The sequence below is a fragment of the Bactrocera dorsalis genome, chromosome 3, assembly GCF_023373825.1.
Source record: "Bactrocera dorsalis isolate Fly_Bdor chromosome 3, ASM2337382v1, whole genome shotgun sequence".
NCBI classification, from domain to species: domain Eukaryota; kingdom Metazoa; phylum Arthropoda; class Insecta; order Diptera; family Tephritidae; genus Bactrocera; species Bactrocera dorsalis.
In genome coordinates, this window is record NC_064305.1 from 13,822,667 (window position 1) to 13,841,517 (window position 18,851).

At 40.2% G+C, this 18,851-nt stretch overlaps 1 protein-coding gene across 1 annotated transcript in view; it reads right to left on the minus strand.

The window, feature by feature from the left end:
* LOC115066067 (uncharacterized) overlaps positions 1 to 18,851 on the minus strand; it is a 317,628-nt gene that overhangs the window by 43,313 nt on the left and 255,464 nt on the right. The window contains exon 3 of the mRNA XM_049453919.1: positions 2,398 to 2,626. Within this exon, the coding sequence (XP_049309876.1) occupies positions 2,398 to 2,619 (222 nt within the window). The 5' untranslated portion in view covers positions 2,620 to 2,626. The remainder of the gene's footprint in view (positions 1 to 2,397; positions 2,627 to 18,851) is intronic.

The following is an 18,851-nucleotide window of genomic DNA, read 5'->3' on the forward strand; positions in this document are numbered from 1 at the left end:
ATTTCCTACAAATATATTTTGTAGCAGGAAATGTTTGTTGTTGTAATGAAATTTAAAGACTAAATATAAATATCAAGCAAGAAAAAGGCACTCACTTCATTCAAGATAGAATACTTTTCAAATATTTTGTATGGCAGCTATATGTTATAGTAAGCCGATCTCAACAATTTTTTCGGAGAATGTACCGTTATCTTAATAAATAATCTATGCCGAATTCGGTGCAGTTATCTCACCAATTAAAAAAGTTTTCTATACAAGCACTTAATTCTGATCGTTCAGTTTGTATGGCAGCTATATGTTATAGTGGTGCAATCTAAACAATTTCTGCAGATATTGTTATAATTTCTTTGGGGATTTTTCTATACCGAATTCTGTGAAGATATCTTGCCAATTGAAAAAGTTTTCCATACAAGGTCTTCAATTTGATTGTTCAATTTGTATGGCAGCTATATACTATAGTAACTCGATCTCAGTAATTTTTACAGCGATTATACCATTTGCTTGGAAAATTATCTGTGCCTAATTTCATAAAGATATCTCTTGAATTAAACAAGTTTTCCATACAAGAAATTCATTTTGATTGTTCAGTTTGTAGTTATCCAATCAAGACTTTCCCGACATCTGAGCAGCTTCTTGGCAAGAAAAGCACTAGAGTAAAATTTTGAGTCGATAACTCAAAAATTGATAGAAATATATATATTAATATGTATAGTGTGTGGGGCCTCTGACGTTTACTGCTGCTCGATAAAAACTGTGACTCAAAAGGCCTCTTGCGTTCAATGGATTACCAGCGAAGAGGTGAAAAGATGCCGTCTTTAAATAGGCGTCCACAACCCCCACGTATTAGTTTGACAAAGGGCTAGTGAGGGCAACATTCTATCATCTAAGTAGGTAAGAGTGACATATTATCGAAAAGGCTGGCAGGCTAATGCTGTTCTCATCTCCGTCTCGTTAAGGCCCTAACAGGTCTTCAAGCACGTTCAATGTACGTCTCCATAATTTTTTGGCCGTAAAGGTTCAGTTAGGCGGATTTCTGATTCGTGCTCGAACTTGGCTCTGAGCATAAGCTTCCATACGGACTTGTGTCAACCCTTGCATGGCCTACCTGCTTGCATAGATAATCACGGGGTTCCTAAAGAGCAACTGTTACAAGGTGTGGAGACAGGAGTACATTACATAAATTAGACGGGCAGAAGAGGAATTCTTAGAGTGAATGGTAAATGACTACAAACATCGACTATAGGCAACCTAATTTCATAGACTTTTGAAAAGAAGAAAGAATATTTAGATTGAACAGCTAGTTCTACGAAAAAGTGAAGGCTCTTTGATTCAAGCAAAGGCCTAATATGTATAATGGATATAAAGCCAACTGAGAAATTGTGTTGTAGCCGGGTCATTACCAGAATTTTTATCCGGCGAATGACTGTGAAAAGTTCAAAGAAGTTCTGACGTTTCCGTGCCAAATTTAGTTTAGTGAGACCCATTCCTGTCTCAATGAATACGTAAACAAGTCAAATTGAGCGCATTTGGGACTCAAAGCAGCCTGAAGCTCGAACCTCGTGATCTTATCCACTTCTACTTCTTAAACATGGCATGAATCAATGGGTTTATTGAGAGAACACTTTGGTGTGCAGAAAATTTCACGTTTTGGGTCGGTCATTTGGCTATCAGAATCATGTTATATTAAACCGTTAGACTTGTTCCAGTGGGGATGTGTAAAGTCCAAAGTCTATGCGAACAATCCCGCTTCAATTCAGGCCTTGGGACAATAATTCCGCGTGTTATTCACCAGTTACCAGTCGAAACGCTCGAACGAGTCATCGGAAATTGGACTCAATGGATAGACCATCTATGGAGTAGCCGCGGCCAATATTTGAAAAAGATAATCTACAAGAAATTGACTTTCGTACGATACAAAACATTACCCATTAGATTTGAAGTTTCCCTGTTTTTTTCTTTAAAAAGGTAGGGAACCTCAAAATAGATTACTCTTTATTTAGGCAGTTTTCCAGTGTTGTCGATCTGTTTATACCCTTAGAAATTATCACAGAAGTTGAGCATGTCCAAAAGAAACTAGTATTAGCTCATTTTAACTCGCTCACTACCACTCTCACTCCTCAGTTTCAGCTAATTCAGCATGTTATAGATTTAAACAGAGTGTATTAAGATTTATGAACAAATACTTTTCTCTACATTTTTAATAACAGATATCTTAACTAACCAACCATAAATCTCCTGCTCTCGCTTGTCATAATTTTATCTGATTTTGAACTACATCTTCCGCCTTCTCAATCGAATTTTTCTTGCTACAACCAGTCCTTGTTACTCCATATACAAGTATATATCGCAACACTCACTCACTCACTAACTCACTCACTCACTAACCCACTCACTCACCTGCTGATGTATATAGGGCGAATAGCGACGATTGTTTATTACAAATATGACCAGCGCATTGGCACCAATCACGCCCAGCGTCAATATGAGTATGAGCACCGCCTCGATGGTCTCCGCAATGCCGATGTGTGCAATGAAATTGTGGCTGGTGTAACGTGGATGCGAGCAGCTTGAGTTCTTAACAGTTGGCGGCACGAGTAGTCCACCGGCTTTTAGGTCCATTGCAGTGCTGCCAAAAAGAAGTGTGAAAAGAGCAAAACAGAAACGAGTGTCAGTTGTAATAGTGGCGAGTAGATAAATAAAAAGAATTTGTTGCAGTCAGCAATAAAGTTCAAGTAATATTCCATATATTTACGAGTATTGTTGTAATAGATTTATATTTGGCGGATGTTAGTTTTAGCATATAAATCAATAACATAAGTGGTCCAATGGCCGAGCGTACTCGCGTGTGTTGTGGAAAATAAAAAAATATAGGACGAGTGAGCAAAAAGTAAGATGATATATGGGATTCTTGTTGATTAAAATGAGCACATTGGCCCGTGGACATAACGAATGGATGGCATTTGAAATATGTTATTGATGAAGGCTGTTGAACTTTAAACTTTTAAGATAGGTTGTTTCAGTAGAACTTTATATTTCATATAACAGAATAAGCCTTAATTATGCATACGAGTGTTAGACCTACACTAATCCTCCTCCTAAGGAGCTTAGTAGTAGATAAGCTCCTTGAGTTGCTCACCAATAATGAAATTCGCTGCCAGGAGTACGCCGATAACATTGCCATAATGTCGCGAGATGAATTTAAGAATACTCTTTGCGGCATGGTTCAAAGGGGTTTAAGTCTAGTAAAGGGGCTTAGGTCTAGTAAAGGAATGGTGCAATACGGCAGGGCTAAATATCATACCGTTGAAAACAACCGTTGTTCCGTTTTCAAAGCAAATATCTCTTCCGGGCTTGATGTCTCTAACACTCGGTGGTCGAGAGTTGGAGGTGTCTAAAGAAGTCAAATTTCTTGGACTCTTAAACTCAACCTTACGGTGAAGTAAGAATGTGGATTTAATAGTGTCCAAAGCCATCAAGGCACTCAGGATATGCAGACGTCTAGCCGGCAGATCCTGGGTCTGCAGGCCAAGTATTTTAAGATGGCTGTATACCATGACCCTAAGGCATAAAGTCGCTTGGAGAGCTTGCTAAGGCAATGTACTCTTCGGTAGGCCTTCAACTATCGAAGCTGCAAAGGCTCGCCTGTGTCTGGTTAGATGGTTAACTTTACAAAGAAGTGCAAAGTTAGTCTCGGCAGTAATGCAGAGCGGAGTGGTTCGACCTACTACCGAGGGACAGCACTATCCAGTAGCACACTGACGGCTTGAAAACACCTGAAGGCATTGGAGCAGGTATTGCGGAACCGCAGACCAAACTATCCATACCGATTGGACGTTTTCCGAACATCTTTCAAGCAGGAGTCTTTGCTATAAGTCAGTGCGCAGAAATCAATATCCATCGCAACTATCGAAGCCAGCGTCCCGCTTTACTTAGCGATAGTCAAGCGGCACTCAGCGTACGAGGTTCAATCTTTTTTAGTGAAGGAGTGTATAGGATGGCTTAACCGCCTCTCAGGATGCAACCGGGGACACCTAATCTGGATGTCGAAGCATAAAGGGGTATCCGGCAATGAGTTGGTGGACGAAAAAGCCCGCTCTGCAGTCAGAACCATGCATTGCAGTGGGGTCCCACGCTATAAAATAGTTGCTCCGCACTTAGGAGAGACTTGAGAAAGATCAGAATTGGTAGTAAGCAGCAAGAATGCGCCATTTCAAGGTATTCTGGAAGGGTACAACTTTACAAGGTTTAAGGAAATGATCAATAACCACTGAGACAAATTTTGCCTCCTTCTCGCGTTTTATACAGAGCACTGCAGGCTCAGGAGTTACTTGTCTAACATGAGTATAGCCTCTTGCGTATACTGCCAGTTCTGCTATATGGAACAGGAAACTCCAAAACACCTGATTCTGGATTACCCAGTAATATGCAGAAGCAGGCTCAAGGTTCTAGGTTCCATCTACGTGGACGTGGAACACATCATTGGACTTGGTATTAAGGAAAGAAGAGCTCAGAAGCAGCCAGCATGAGGTTGTAATATAAGAATTGTGTTCCAGTAGCTCAACGACATCCGAGAAACATTAACAGTTACTCGCCAGCAGCTCTGGAAACTTTGTAAGGAGATTCTCACTCGTCCATATCCACCTTTTACTTTAAAACTGGCGCTCATACCCTCTTTTTGTCCATATCAAATGATTTTTTTGTTGCGAAAAGTACAACTGTTCCAGTATCTTACCAATAGGTCATCATCATATCATGTATTTCTATCGTTTCTATGAGAGTGACATGATGAAATTACCTACAAGATAACCACAAGTTATTGAAAAAACCAGTGCTTATTTGAGCTTAATCGGCTCATACTAACTAAGTCAAATAAAACTTCAATTCTAACCAAAAATAAAAGATTTATTTTTACTAGACTTTGCATAAAATAAAACTAAAGCAAAAGCCGCTTAACCACTTGCCAACTTAGTTGCATGAAATGTTCAAAAATATATAAAAAAATAAGAATATAATTGCAAGAGTTCAGTGTCGTCGCCAAGCAGCCTTCTATGTCTGTGTCTTGTTCGCTATAAATACTCAGACGCCAAGCCACAGCCTTGTTTAAGCATTTTTTCCTGCTTACGAAGATGACCACACAATTTCTTACGATTTTTTTTCGTTTTGCATTTAAATTGCAACTCTGTAGCAAGCATTTGTTATTGTAATTATTTATTTGTCTTATTTATGACATTTTTATTCCAATTGTTTATTGTTATTGTTTAGTTATAAATAAATGTTAAGAGACATTTTCCAATATTCGGTCACAAAAATGCATAAAATGCAATTTGCGACTTTTGGCTCCGCTGCCAAAGGATTATAAATCTCTCAACAAAAGCTCTATGGGATGCGGAATTTAAGTTATAAAGCTTGCAGATACAACAAATTTGTGTAAAATGGAAATAAGGAGGTAAATGAAGAGTAACTATAAAATGGATTTAGTAATTAAAAAATATAAATAAAATATAGAAAAAAAGATAAAATGAATGAAAGTAGTGAAAGTACATTTAGATAGAATTTATTTTATTGTAGTTCCGCAGTATGTGGAAGAAAAATTTTTTAGAAGTTAAAGTACATTTAAAAGTATTTAAATTTCTAGAAAATCTATAAAAAATCTGGCCAACTGAATAAACGAAAATAGTCAGAAATTTTCAAGAAGTATTGAATTTTTAAGAAAATTGTTGAATATTGAACTCTCTCTTCTTTAATTAGTGAAAGGGCAGCACATCAGAAAGACTGTAGGTTAAATAATCATAACAATATATTTCTTTCGATCTGGTAAAATATTGAATCCATGGGCTCTGACTGTGGGTTGACTTCACTGACAGACTGAAAATTAATCCATGTGCTTTGACTGTGAACCTTATGCTTCGAACTATCGCTTTCAACTAAAGTAATTTGAGTCCGATATACCTGTATACTACGAGTATAATTCAATATAGAGCTATCATAATCACGAAAATAATTAGTTTAGGAATATTCGTCTGTCTGTAGGGGTTGACAAGACTTGGTATTTTGTGTACTTTGTACTACAGAGAGACGAAATAAGCTAACTGCCTCGTCCAAATAACTCTGTATTTCCATCATTTCATTTCACTTTAATATGGTAATAGTAAGCAAAATGAGCTAATAACCTGATACTGTCCAACTTCTAGAAACGAACTTGGAATGCAATCAAGCCCAATCTTAAAGGAATGGCATTTGAATGTCATACCTATAAGCTTATGTGTTTTACAAGAGATGTCCTTGTCTCTGTTGTTACAGCAAGTCAAACCGAACTATGTCCGGTCGATTTTTCGCTAACTTCTGCATTGCGAATATACGTATATTCCACTGTCTTCATTATATATGCTTGGTGGATAATGTATGGTATAAGTCTCGGCTATCAACAATGATTCCAACCAGTAAAAGCCGGGTCGATTTTTTACTCCGAATATGAGGACTTCTCCTTTCCCTCTTTCAAAATGTAAGGGTGGATGGTAATATGCAGTATACAAGTATGTCTCTGCTTTTAACATTGAGCTAAATCGATCCAAGCCGGGTCGATTTTTTGCTCCGAATATGAGGATTTCCTCCGACTCTCATATTATTACGTTGGAGGATAATGTATGGTATAAGTCTCCGCTATCAGCAGTGGTTCCAACCGATCCAAGCCGGGTCGATTTTTCGCTCCGAATATAGGGATTTATCCTTGTCATTCATAATATACGGTTAGACTATAATGGATGGTATAAGTCTCCGCTATCAGCAGTGATTCCAACCGATCCAAGCCGGGTCGATTTTTCGCTCCGAATATAGGGATTTATCCTTGTCATTCATAATATACGGTTAGACTATAATGGATGGTATAAGTCTCCGCTATCAGCAGTGATTCCAACCGATCCAAGCCCGGTCGATTTTTCGCTCCGAATATAAGGATTTCTCCTCGTCATTCATAATATACGGTTAGACGATAATGGATGGTATAAGTCTCCGCTATCAGCAGTGATTCCAACCAATCCAAGCCGGCTCGATTTTTTGCTCCAAATATGAGGACTTCTCCTCGTTTTTTTTATAATATAAGGTATATATACATATATGTCTTTGCGTTTAACATTGAATTAACCCAATTCAAGTCGTGTCGATATTTTGCTTCGAATATGAGGATTTCCTCCGTCTTTCATTATAATAGGTTGGAGGATAATGTATGGTTTATGTCTCTGAACCGTGATCCCAACCGAACAAAAATTGTTCGATCTTATTCACGGATTATGTAGATTTTCCGCCGTCGGTCAATACATTAAGATGGGATCAAATGGATTTCCATATATGGTATTGATTTCTCTTTTTCTTTGGTGGTCGATGAGGGAGTTATGGTACTTCAAAATTGTGAAAGTTCGGTTTGCTTAGCATCTAAACTGGATAAAACCGATTTTGGTTTACATTGCATTATATTTATAGACCAGTTCTTCCATCCTTCCTTCTACCATCACATACTATATATACCGAAATTTTTGTTTTTCAGGAGACTTTTGTTATTATAGGTTGTATTTCGGATTAGAAGAAGGAATAGAAATGGAACAAGGTACTAAGACAGTTGGTAGTGTTTCGCTCGCCAGCAATGCATACAAAGAAACAGTGAGTACAATGGTCGGTATTCCATCGAGGCTCATAAAGGTCGTTCGATGTGAAATTTACCCGAACAAATTTCGATAAATATCTCGATCCGATAACTATGTTTACTCCTTGAGGCGCGAAAGCAAAAGTTGAAATACTTTGGAATATGGACGCTCCTAAGCAGACCTTTGAGTTAGGTTAGGTTAGTTTGTTAGCCTAATGAGGCACGCATAGATCAATTTTGGTCCTTTGCGATACCAGATGCTGTTCATTTACGAAGTCTATGAAGCGTACTCATCCTTTAAGATGTCTGGGCTTGACGAGAATCTCAAAAGACTCTGTAGGCACACTATAGATAACTATTCAAGAGTCTCATACCGTGGTGTATATATATATATATACATATATACCTTAAACTTTTATATTCTTAAATCGATTTGGCTCCAGAAATTCTTACATTCCATCTTTGCGGCCATCCGTGGTATTCCAAATCTCGCCAATCCCCTACTCAATGCAAATAAAGATATTATGTAAAACGGTAAAAAATTAAAGCAATAAGAAACGAAAGCATATCAAATTTAATGCAAATGCGCGCAAAAATCTCAGTGACGGATTACGAAATGTTGCAACATGGCACACAGCGCTTGAGCAAAGCAAACGAGAAAGACAAGCAAGCTGAAGACGTCAGCTTCATTATCGCCACAGCTGTGAGTTAGCCAGTGGGTCGCCGCTCGCTGGACTGAATAGTACAGGCGTTTGATAAGACAGTCGTTGCTATTAATTTGCATGAAAGGATAAATTGATGTGCTGCATAGTGATAAGCGCGAAGGCAGCGAGCCGAGTATAAAGTGAATCAGCTAATGGCGACTGCGACGCGTTGCGTTGAGAAAAAAAAGTTGAGTCGTAAAAGTTAAAGTTGTAGTAGCGCAAATTTGTTACACTGATTAAAAGCCGAAGTGGAGGAAGAGATGAAAGAGAAAACGGCAGACAAGACAGCGAAAAAGTTCGTGATGTGGACGATTTGTAAGAAAGGCAAAAATCGTTGTATAAAAGTGGAACTGTGTAAAAACTTTGATAAAGTTATGCGGACTTTGAAGAAGAGAAGAAATGGCATTAGTAATGTACCCAAAGAGTAGAGAGTTATAGTTATCAATAGCAGTCGCATTTAGGATTTCTAAAGTATTATTTCGGAGAACTTTTTTATGAGATAAACATACCGCAGAGTAACTGTTTCCTTTAGTTTTCAGATTTTTAAACTCAAGTTCTTATATCACCAAGCAAAACTTAGTAAAATCTGTCTGTATCCGGATAGGAACACATATATGATTTATGTTTTAGCTTGGCAAGACTGTAGAGACTAGACTCTGTCGATGGTTAACACCATTGAGGAGACTAGACTCTGTCAATGGCTATACCATCACATTGTTAATGGTTTTTGATAATCGTCTACTCCCGAGAGCACTTTGGTCTAGTTTCAGTAAGCGCGAGGGAACTAAAAATGAAATAGTGAAATAAATGCAGGCAGTCAAACTTGAAAAATATATACCTCAAACGGTATGGTAGCTCCGAACTATAATACAAATTTGGTCAGAACTATGAGCTATGGCTTGGCCAACGCCCGTGCTCTCTGAACCTCCAAGGTTTACCATCATATTAACAATAAGTGAGCACCTCTGAAGTAGATCACGGCTTCTCAACAATTTTTTACATTGACTTTACTGTCCGAAAACTTTTATCATACAAAACGAAGCTCCATGCATGGGAGTCACAAGAGTTAATGCAAAAATATCTCATGAACCGAGTTTGCAATTTCGAACCGGAACAAAATCAATTCATTTCTGAAACGGTGTAGCCAGGACAGACGGGCAGAAAGGTTTTTATATATGTTTTCGGTGAGATTAACAGGGAATCATCTACTATAGGCTCTTCCCATGCGGCTAAGCATTTAATCTGGATGAGCCCTGGACCACAAATGGACCTTCTGAAGGAAGCAATTGACCGGTTGTGAGCAGGTTCGAAAAAAGGAGTAGAACCTGTCAAATAGGAGAGGAATTGTGGTCTGTCTGAGTTTCCAATTTCGAATGGCCACATCATTGACGGTCATGTTCTTGGTGTGTAAACTAGAAAGTGGTAGAAAGATTAAGTATGAGATATCTCCATATGGTCAAACTCCTAATTCGAGTTCTGGACAAGAATTAGGCCACCTGAAGGAAGCTATTATAAGAACTGGCCTACTTTGGTCAATAGGGGAGGAATTGTGGACCAATATCGGTCAACTAGGCTGAGGGCCAGGGAGGTTTGATTATGTGTCTGGCGGGATTAACAAGAAATTATCTTCAATAAGCTGTTCAAACTCTGAATTCGGATGATCACTTGACAACAGTTGGATTTACAGAAAGCAATCGCCCAGCGGAAAAGTACTGTGGCCCATTAGGAACAAGTTTTAAATTGATAAAGTCGATCAATTTCTGTGGCCGACTGAACATATTAGACCGTCTAAAGGAAGCAATCGACCAGAAATGCGCAGTAAGAGAGGTATTGTGATCCATCTTCGGCCAAGCCAGTGCTGACGGTCAGAGACGTTTTGCCATGTGTTTTGCGGGAATAACGAGGAATCATATACTATGAGCTGTTCCCCTACAGCCGAACTCTTAATTCGGACTAGCAGTGGACAACAATTTGACCTTTTACAGAAAGCAAACGCCCAGCGGCTAGGTATTGTGGTCCATCGGGACCGAGTTTCCAATTAATTCGTAACAAAGTCGGCGCCTTTCTGTAGCGGTCAAGCCAGTGCGGACAGTCAGGAAGTTTTTTATGTATCTGGTGAGATTAACAGGGATCTAGTAACCATGAGCTGTTCTTATACCATCAAGATCTTACTCTAGATGAGTACTGGATAACAATTAGACCTTCTGAAGTAACCAATCATTCAATAGGGGCCTGCTTTGGTCATTAGAAGAGAAATTGTACACGAACCGAACAACGCCAGGCCACACATATCCAAAGGGACTCGTCAGAAGCTGGACCTTGGTCGGCAGGTTCTTATGCTTCTAGTTTATTATTCGAATCTGGAACAAAGTGATTATTATCTGTACCTCTATCTGGCGATGGATTTCTCTTGTGAAAACCTAACATCCAGAGAAGCTTATTTAAATCGATTCAGTTTTTTGCCAAAAGCGACCGGGGATTTCATTAGAGTGGCGTTGAGAAATTCCCTTCAAAATTATCACAACTCATCGAACGAAACAGTCCACATTTGAGCTCGACCGATACTCAATGGAAACCTCATATTAATACAAAAATAATGGCTTACTTTTTACTAGACCTGATATACCGGAAATCAGTATAAATTGATCTCAAATCAGGGAAAGGTTTTTGAAACTTTCGTTCACCCTTTTCAGCTTTCAACGCTCCTTTATTTGTTAACCTTCACAGGCCCATGATTCATTCGCACGGCTGTCCACATAACATCCAGCCACGGAAAATTCTGAAGCTCTCAGCTGACAATGCGTCCAATTATGTCACACGGGTAGCAGAAAACAACGTCATACAAAAGTAAATCACATTTTTTAATATTTGGTTGGCTGAAACATATTCACAAACACATTAACATATCCATTTTATATGTCAGCCAGTGACAGATGTATGACCATCATATGTCATTCGGTCATTCGGCTTGACTGGACGTGATTTTTCAATGATTTTTTTTGTGTTTCTTGCGTGACGCTAAAGTTAACGGTTCATAGTCTGGGCGCATGTCGATTCACTTCCTGTTTTGTTTCCGTGCCAACGGCAAGCTTTGCCAACACAATCCTGCTATTTACACAATTTTCGCATTTCCAATGCAGACAGCTAGTATTTCGAGGCCCCACACGCTGTCCCGCGCACCCTTTTTTAACTCTCTTTTCATCCTTCTATCTCGCTCTCCCTCTATCTCTCTCTGTCACACTTGCACTTCTATATCTTTTTGTTGGACAGCTGAGCCAAAGCAAAACAAAAATCAAAGCTTTTCATCGTCAACTGCGATAATGGCAGTGGAGTTGGCGTCATGTTGCATGTCGCATGTTGCACACTGCATATTGCGTTGACAAGACGAATGAGCCGTCGCGCGCGCTAACTGACTAACTGCATGGACGTGCTGTCAGCCAATTTTTGTAGCGAATTTTTGCAACGTTTTGCTTTTGCTTTGATGTCAAATCCGGAAGCCGTGCGGGTGTTTAATGCGCTGTGATGACAGGAAATTGTGTGAATTGTATTAGACTCCATGGGGCACAATATGTATCTACACACACTCACATAGCCGTGCATACAGTCTACACGCAACAGCTTTGTGAAATTTGCACTGCTCGAGTTGGCTGATAAATAGCAGTTGCAACATTTGGCAGCACTGACACGCTGCCTGCCTCGCTGCCGATCTGCCCGTCTGTCTGTCTGCCACAGCAGCATTTTTGCCACTTGATTATGGCATAACAAATTGCCAACATTTTGCATATTTCCGCTGTTGAAGAGGCAAATTATCAAACCAAAAGCGACAAAAAACTTTGGCCAACTGCAGTTGAGTGAAATGTGAGCGCGCGATTGAGTGGCTGCGCCGCAGCGATGAGTCGGTGTGCAGTTACAGTGACGCATGCCTAAAATTGATGGGATATTGTGGTGGATTAGCAGGACAAGCAGTTCGAGCAGCTGACAGTTTTCGGGTGCTACCATGAAGCGGAGTATAGAGTGCTCACTGCTTAATCTGGTTGTGGTTGAGTTAGAGCTCTGCTAGGAGCTTCTGGAATAAAACGGAGTATTTCGATGCCCAGTCAGGACTACACGAAGGATGACTCATCAAATAGAAGATTTGAGTGCTCAAAAAATCCAGTTGATTCAGTCAATCAGTGGGATTTCCACTTTTTGGCCGAGATGAATATTTTAAGTTACCATAAACAGCACAAATAGTGCCCGTATTTCAAAGCGTTCTAGAATATATAACATAAAAAATGTCAAATATTATGATAAAGTGGTGAGTTTCCAAATTTCAACACTAGGAATGCCAAATCCCGAGATATAAAAGGAAACCTACGTTTAACTGATAAAAGGAAATGAATATACGGACTAATTGGCTCGCTTGGAGGTAGCCGAGAATGCTGCTACCTCAAACTGTTCTCAACTACTCAGTTCCTCTAGATTTGTTTTAATCAATGGACTGTGGAGGAACAAGTCAGGTTTTAAAACACTAGCAACATACCACAAAAGTACTTTGGGGGCAGTTGTGAGTTAACTTTTAAGTAAGACAGAACTAAGCAAGGTTACAAAAGTCGTCACTAGCTACTAATCTCTAATATCCCGCCTTCAGAAACTCACTAAAGTCGAATCGGTTGAAGGCAGATCAGAGACAACTAAGATTGCAGGGTTCGTCTCGAGGTACCAACCTCTGAGATCTCACCTTCAGAAACTCACTAAAGTCGAATCGGAAGAAGGTAGAGCCTACGACAAGCATGCTTAGACGTAAGAACATTGTCTTCACAAATGACCAGCCTTCAGCCGGTTGGTACGGGATCTCATTCACGGCTTCCAATGTTCCAACTGAAAAGACTTATGTCATCCAGGACGGAAAAAATGGACTACTACAGCTTGTGAGCCTGACGAGAGCTCAAGGTGGACAGTTGCGCGGTTTGGAGCTCCTGCGTCTCACAACCAACTAACCAGGACGAGTTTAAATTTCATCTGGTTAACCGAGGGCAAACTAAGATACCTTGGAAGAATGCTCATCTACTGTTCGAACTAGAAATTACTTTAAGGAAAAGCTAATAGATTTCTATTATCAAAAATTCTAGTAGTTTAAGACTATAACTATTTATACATATTCCAAGCCATCGAAATTATCTAACGGTAGACCCGGAAACATGCTGTTCCGACGAAGCCAGACCATGAAAGTACAGGCAATAGGTTATTAGTAGTGTTCGCTGGGCATACAAAGAAACGGTATGCAGAACGAAGTTCCTTAAGGGTAACTCTAGATTCTCGGCGCCATTTGAGCCTTACATCTGCTATGGATGGCGGTGCCAAGTGCAAGTAGAGGGAGTCGACGAGGGTGTTGATGGCTGTACTGTGAAGGGCGGTCAGTGCGTGACTAAAGTTAGTTGAGTCCGTAGTCTGCTCGGCGTATTGTTCGATGTTGTCGGTGTAATTAACGAAAGACCTCGTGATGCTCCTAAGAAGCGGCTGGTTTTGCATTGCCGGAACTGACCGGGACTTTATCCAGCAAAAGCCTGTTATCTCGACGATCTAACAAGGTTTGCTCGAATAGCAATTACCCGTCTGCAAAACAACAAAGTGGCGAGTATCGGAGTATGCTCGACGATTGGAATTTAAGTTTGTTCTGCCCAAAATACAGAAAGAGAGACCCCCAAATCTACTGTCATCAAACAAACAGTCGACGTACTTGCTCCCAGATTACTGTTGACAGTCATAACTTCGAAAAGGTAAATAGATTCGCCTATCTTGGAACTATTAATAACACCAAAAACTAACAGCGGCTATCCGGGCTGGATCATGTCGTCCGAATGTATAAAAACACCCCAGCTCTGAAAGTATTTGACGCAGTACCTCCCCGGGGGAAGCAAATGAAGAAGAAGACCTCCACTCCGTTGTAAAGACCAATGGAAGAAGGACCTGGCTACACTTGGAATCTCCAATTAGTCCGAAACAGCGGTCCCAGCGTGCTGGGAAACCGGTCTCGGAGCTGCGTTGGTGCTAAAAGGTCCCATGCTCGGTTAAGTCCGTTCTGGTTACTTAGACCCGACTGTCGTGGGACCGGGGGCCGTAGATCTCACGTTACGTGGTCCTATGCTGCTAATACACAACTGCGACATTAGCCTCTACAGTTGTACGAATGTCACCAAGTTTGCCCACCGCACTACCACTCCAGTCGAGTGGCCAAAAACGAACCTTCACCTTTCCAACGGATTCTACTAGGCAGCATGACTACCAGTCTTGTCGTTCAACAAGACTACAGAGCGACAACCGTTCCTATGGGTTCTGAAACTGCAACAACCAGCGCCTACATGCCATTTACGCACTCCAGCACCATCCCTAGATACCCTAGACAAACCCGACTCTCACAATTTAAATGGATTCGTCTCCGAAAATGTTGTTTCGAGAACAATGTAGGAAGGCTCTAAGATTTTTTTTTTTTAATTTCACAATAGGTGTGTCCTTAAAGGATATACATCTATTTTTTTAAGGAGTTCTGAAAGTATCTTCCGGTGTCTGTTCTTGCAACATCAATCCACAAGCAGTAAGGCTTCACGCTCGCGTCGAGTGATCAACTTGTCGAAAATTATCTGCGGACAAATCTGTCACACATTAACAGACACAAATTCACAGTAACAATAACAACAACAACACCTTTATATAGCGACAAATATAGTTGTCAAATATAATTGACGCCAACAGCTTGACATTACCAAGAGCTTTGTGCAACGCTGAGCGTGGTCGCCTTGCTTAATATTATATAGTTACATATGTGTGTGGGCGTATGACAGCATATGTTATTTGTGTGTGTGTGCAGACAGCTGCGATTTGTGTGTGTGTGTGCGGCCTTTCGCCTTCATTAAGCTGTTGACGCGCTCTCATATCCACCATGTTGTGATTGACGACATTTGATAGGCGGCGAACTGGCAGTGGCCAAACGCTATGCAACCAAATATGCCACCGACTGCGGCTGACCTTTAACGAGTATGCCCAGCGTTCACACACACATACAGCTACAAAAGCAGTTGGGTGATTAAATGGAATGACATGGAAGTGATGGAAATTTGTGCTCATATTGCAAATTGCTGCTATAAGCTGTGCGCTCTTTGTTGTTGGCCCGCACTTTGGTGTCGTAAAATATTTAAATTCATTAAAGCTCGCTGTGTGTGTGTGTGTGTGTGTGGGTACTTTAAATTTAATATGCGTAAGTGTATATGCAACTTTTATGTTTAGCAAAAATGTAAATTTGCGCGCACTTATTTAGTATTAATTAAAATTTGCGCTAAATGCATTAGTTGTAGCGACACTAGCGGTACTTGTGCATTGTGGCAAGTGTTGCATCATTAACATGAACTCCAAAAAAGTCACGCGCCAAACTCAATTTGGCGTTTACAATACAATGAAGGTCACAAGTGGCGCGGCAGAAGAGAATGGCATATTTCTAACTTGTTAACGGGTAGTTAACGGGTAGTTAGGCGCATAAAGACTCATTTTGAGCTTAAAATCTGTGAAATGCAGAAATTCAATATTCAAATTTGCTGAGTGAGAGTTTTACGTAAGTTCATGGAACACAGGTTCATATATTTTATAACGGTTGATCCAAACAGAGGTGCTTGTTTCAATAGTCTTTTCTTGACAGAGCCTGCGTGAGTCGTGTCTAGTTGTCATATTATTTTTGTTCAGTAGCATATGTCATTTCATCATGAGAATTCTTACACCGGAACTTCTGGCTATTCAGCAAATTCTGATGACCACTCCAAGGACACCGTTTCGACTTAATTGAGGATATAAAAGCTTGATCGAAGAAAGCTCTGATGGCCATCACGACGGAGGATTTTCCAAGTGTTATGATGATTGGAGAATTCGTTGGCATAGGTGTACTGCAGCGGGAGGGTATTACTTTGAAGGAGATGAAATGGACAAAATTCACCTTTCAATTTGATCATTCACTTTTCAATTTGATCACAGTAATATATATCATACAGCCAAACGACCATAAATCTTCCTTTGAATCCTTCTGTCGAAAATTCCCAACGTCGACTCCTCAGATGTTGTCATCGTCCATGTTTCTGCACCATAAAACAGGACAGGAAGGGGTATAGAGTTTGGTTTTTGTTCCCTCACCTTATAGGCAATATAATCGGCCCACTGGGCGTAGTATTCACAACATTAACACCCATATTAAGATCCAGCTTTCATTATTGGATAATATTCGACCGAATAGAACACGTCCAACACACAGTGAAGAAAATATGGCAGCCGTAGCTGAGAGTATACACATAAGCCGAGGAGAGTCGACTCCACGCCGTTCACAACACTTCGGATTTACGTTTGAAATGACTTGGCGCATTTTACCTTGTGTACGAACTGAAGCCGTTCGATATTCTCAAGCGACATCGCTTCAATCTAAAAGCTCTTGAAAAGTTCCAAGAAGATCCGACATTTTCGAGCCAAATTTTCTTCAGCGATGAGGTTCATTTTTAGCCCAAATGTTATGTAAACAATCAAAATTGCTGCATTTGGTACGAAGCGCAACCTGAAGAGATTCAAGAGCTGCCATTCTGTCCATAAAAAACAACGGTTTGGTGTGGTTTGTGTGTCGGTTCAACGGTCCATAGTTATTTAAAAATGATGCCGATTGAAGCTCGTGATCCCGAAGATATTTGGTTCCAACAAGATGACATCGCATCAATCGATAGATTTATTAAGAAAACACTTCGATGATCCGATTATTTCACGTTTCGGGTCGGTCAATTGAAGAACGCATGATTTAAAACCGTTAGACTGTGGTGATATGTACAGTCTGAAGTCTATGCGCACCGTTCCGCTTCGTTTCAGGCAAAACATCACCGGTGTCATTTGCTAGTTTCCAGTCGACATGCTCGAACGAGTCATCGAAAATTGGACTCAGTGGATGGAAAATAGAAAATAGGAAACCTCGAAGTGTATATATAACGGGTGATTTTTTTGAGGTTAGGATTTTCATGCATTAGTATTTGACAGATCACGTGGGATTTCAGACATGATGTCAAAGAGAAAGATGCTCAGTATGCTTTGACATTTCATCATGAATAGACTTACTAACGAGCAACGCTTGCAAATCATTGAATTTTATTACCAAAATCAGTGTTCGGTTCGAAATGTGTTTCGCGCTTTACGTCCGATTTATGGTCTACATATCATTTCTCATTTCTGGTTGAATGGCTACGTAAATAAGCAAAATTGCCGCATTTGGGGTGAAGAGCAACCAGAAGCCGTTCAAGAACTGCCCATGCATCCCGAAAAATGCACTGTTTGGTGTGGTTTGTACGCTGGTGGAATCATTGGACCGTATTTTTTCAAAGATGCTGTTGGACGCAACGTTACGGTGAATGGCGATCGCTATCGTTCGATGCTAACAAACTTTTTGTTGCCAAAAATGGAAGAACTGAACTTGGTTGACATGTGGTTTCAACAAGATGGCGCTACATGCCACACAGCTCGCGATTCTATGGCCATTTTGAGGGAAAACTTCGGACAACAATTCATCTCAAGAAATGGACCCGTAAGTTGGCCACCAAGATCATGCGATTTAACGCCTTTAGACTATTTTTTGTGGGGCTACGTCAAGTCTAAAGTCTACAGAAATAAGCCAGCAACTATTCCAGCTTTGGAAGACAACATTTCCGAAGAAATTCGGGCTATTCCGGCCGAAATGCTCGAAAAAGTTGCCCAAAATTGGACTTTCCGAATGGACCACCTAAGACGCAGCCGCGGTCAACATTTAAATGAAATTATCTTCAAAAAGTAAATGTCATGAACCAATCTAACGTTTCAAATAAAGAACCGATGAGATTTTGCAAATTTTATGCGTTTTTTTTTTAAAAAAAGTTATCAAGCTCTTAAAAAATCACCCTTTATTATATATAGTAGCTTAGGTAAGGTTACACTGGCTGGTTGTCATACGATACATTCATTTCATCTCACCCTCCTTCGACTGTCAGCCTTTTCGGAAATTTCATTTATTATCGTTCTTAGCGACTTACGGCTTTCTTGAACTGGTTCCCTAAGCATGCTTATGACACTTTCGGTAATCTCATTTGCTTTTTCATTTGTCGCAGCACCATATGGTCTACAACTAGTATATACATATGTAGCCGCTTTCAAGTAGCCGCTTATATAGTGGATTTTAGGCCACATGGTGCTGCGGGAAACGAAATAACAAATAAGATTACCGACATCTACTGCCTCCCTGTTTCTAAGAACGGTCTCTGACGCCGCATTGCTATCGATCTACCTATTGAACCTCTTTATGTGGCATCCTACGCTATTGTCTCAGCAGCTTTCCCGACACTAAAGACTCCTGTCAAGGAGATAGTCCTGTATCCCGGCAGCTTTGAGAATCCTCTGAAAACTAACTCCGCGATAAGTAGATGACTTGTGACGTCAGACGTCAAGCAAATAAAGTCGTTGTCCAATCACAGTTAAGCTGACGTAAATGG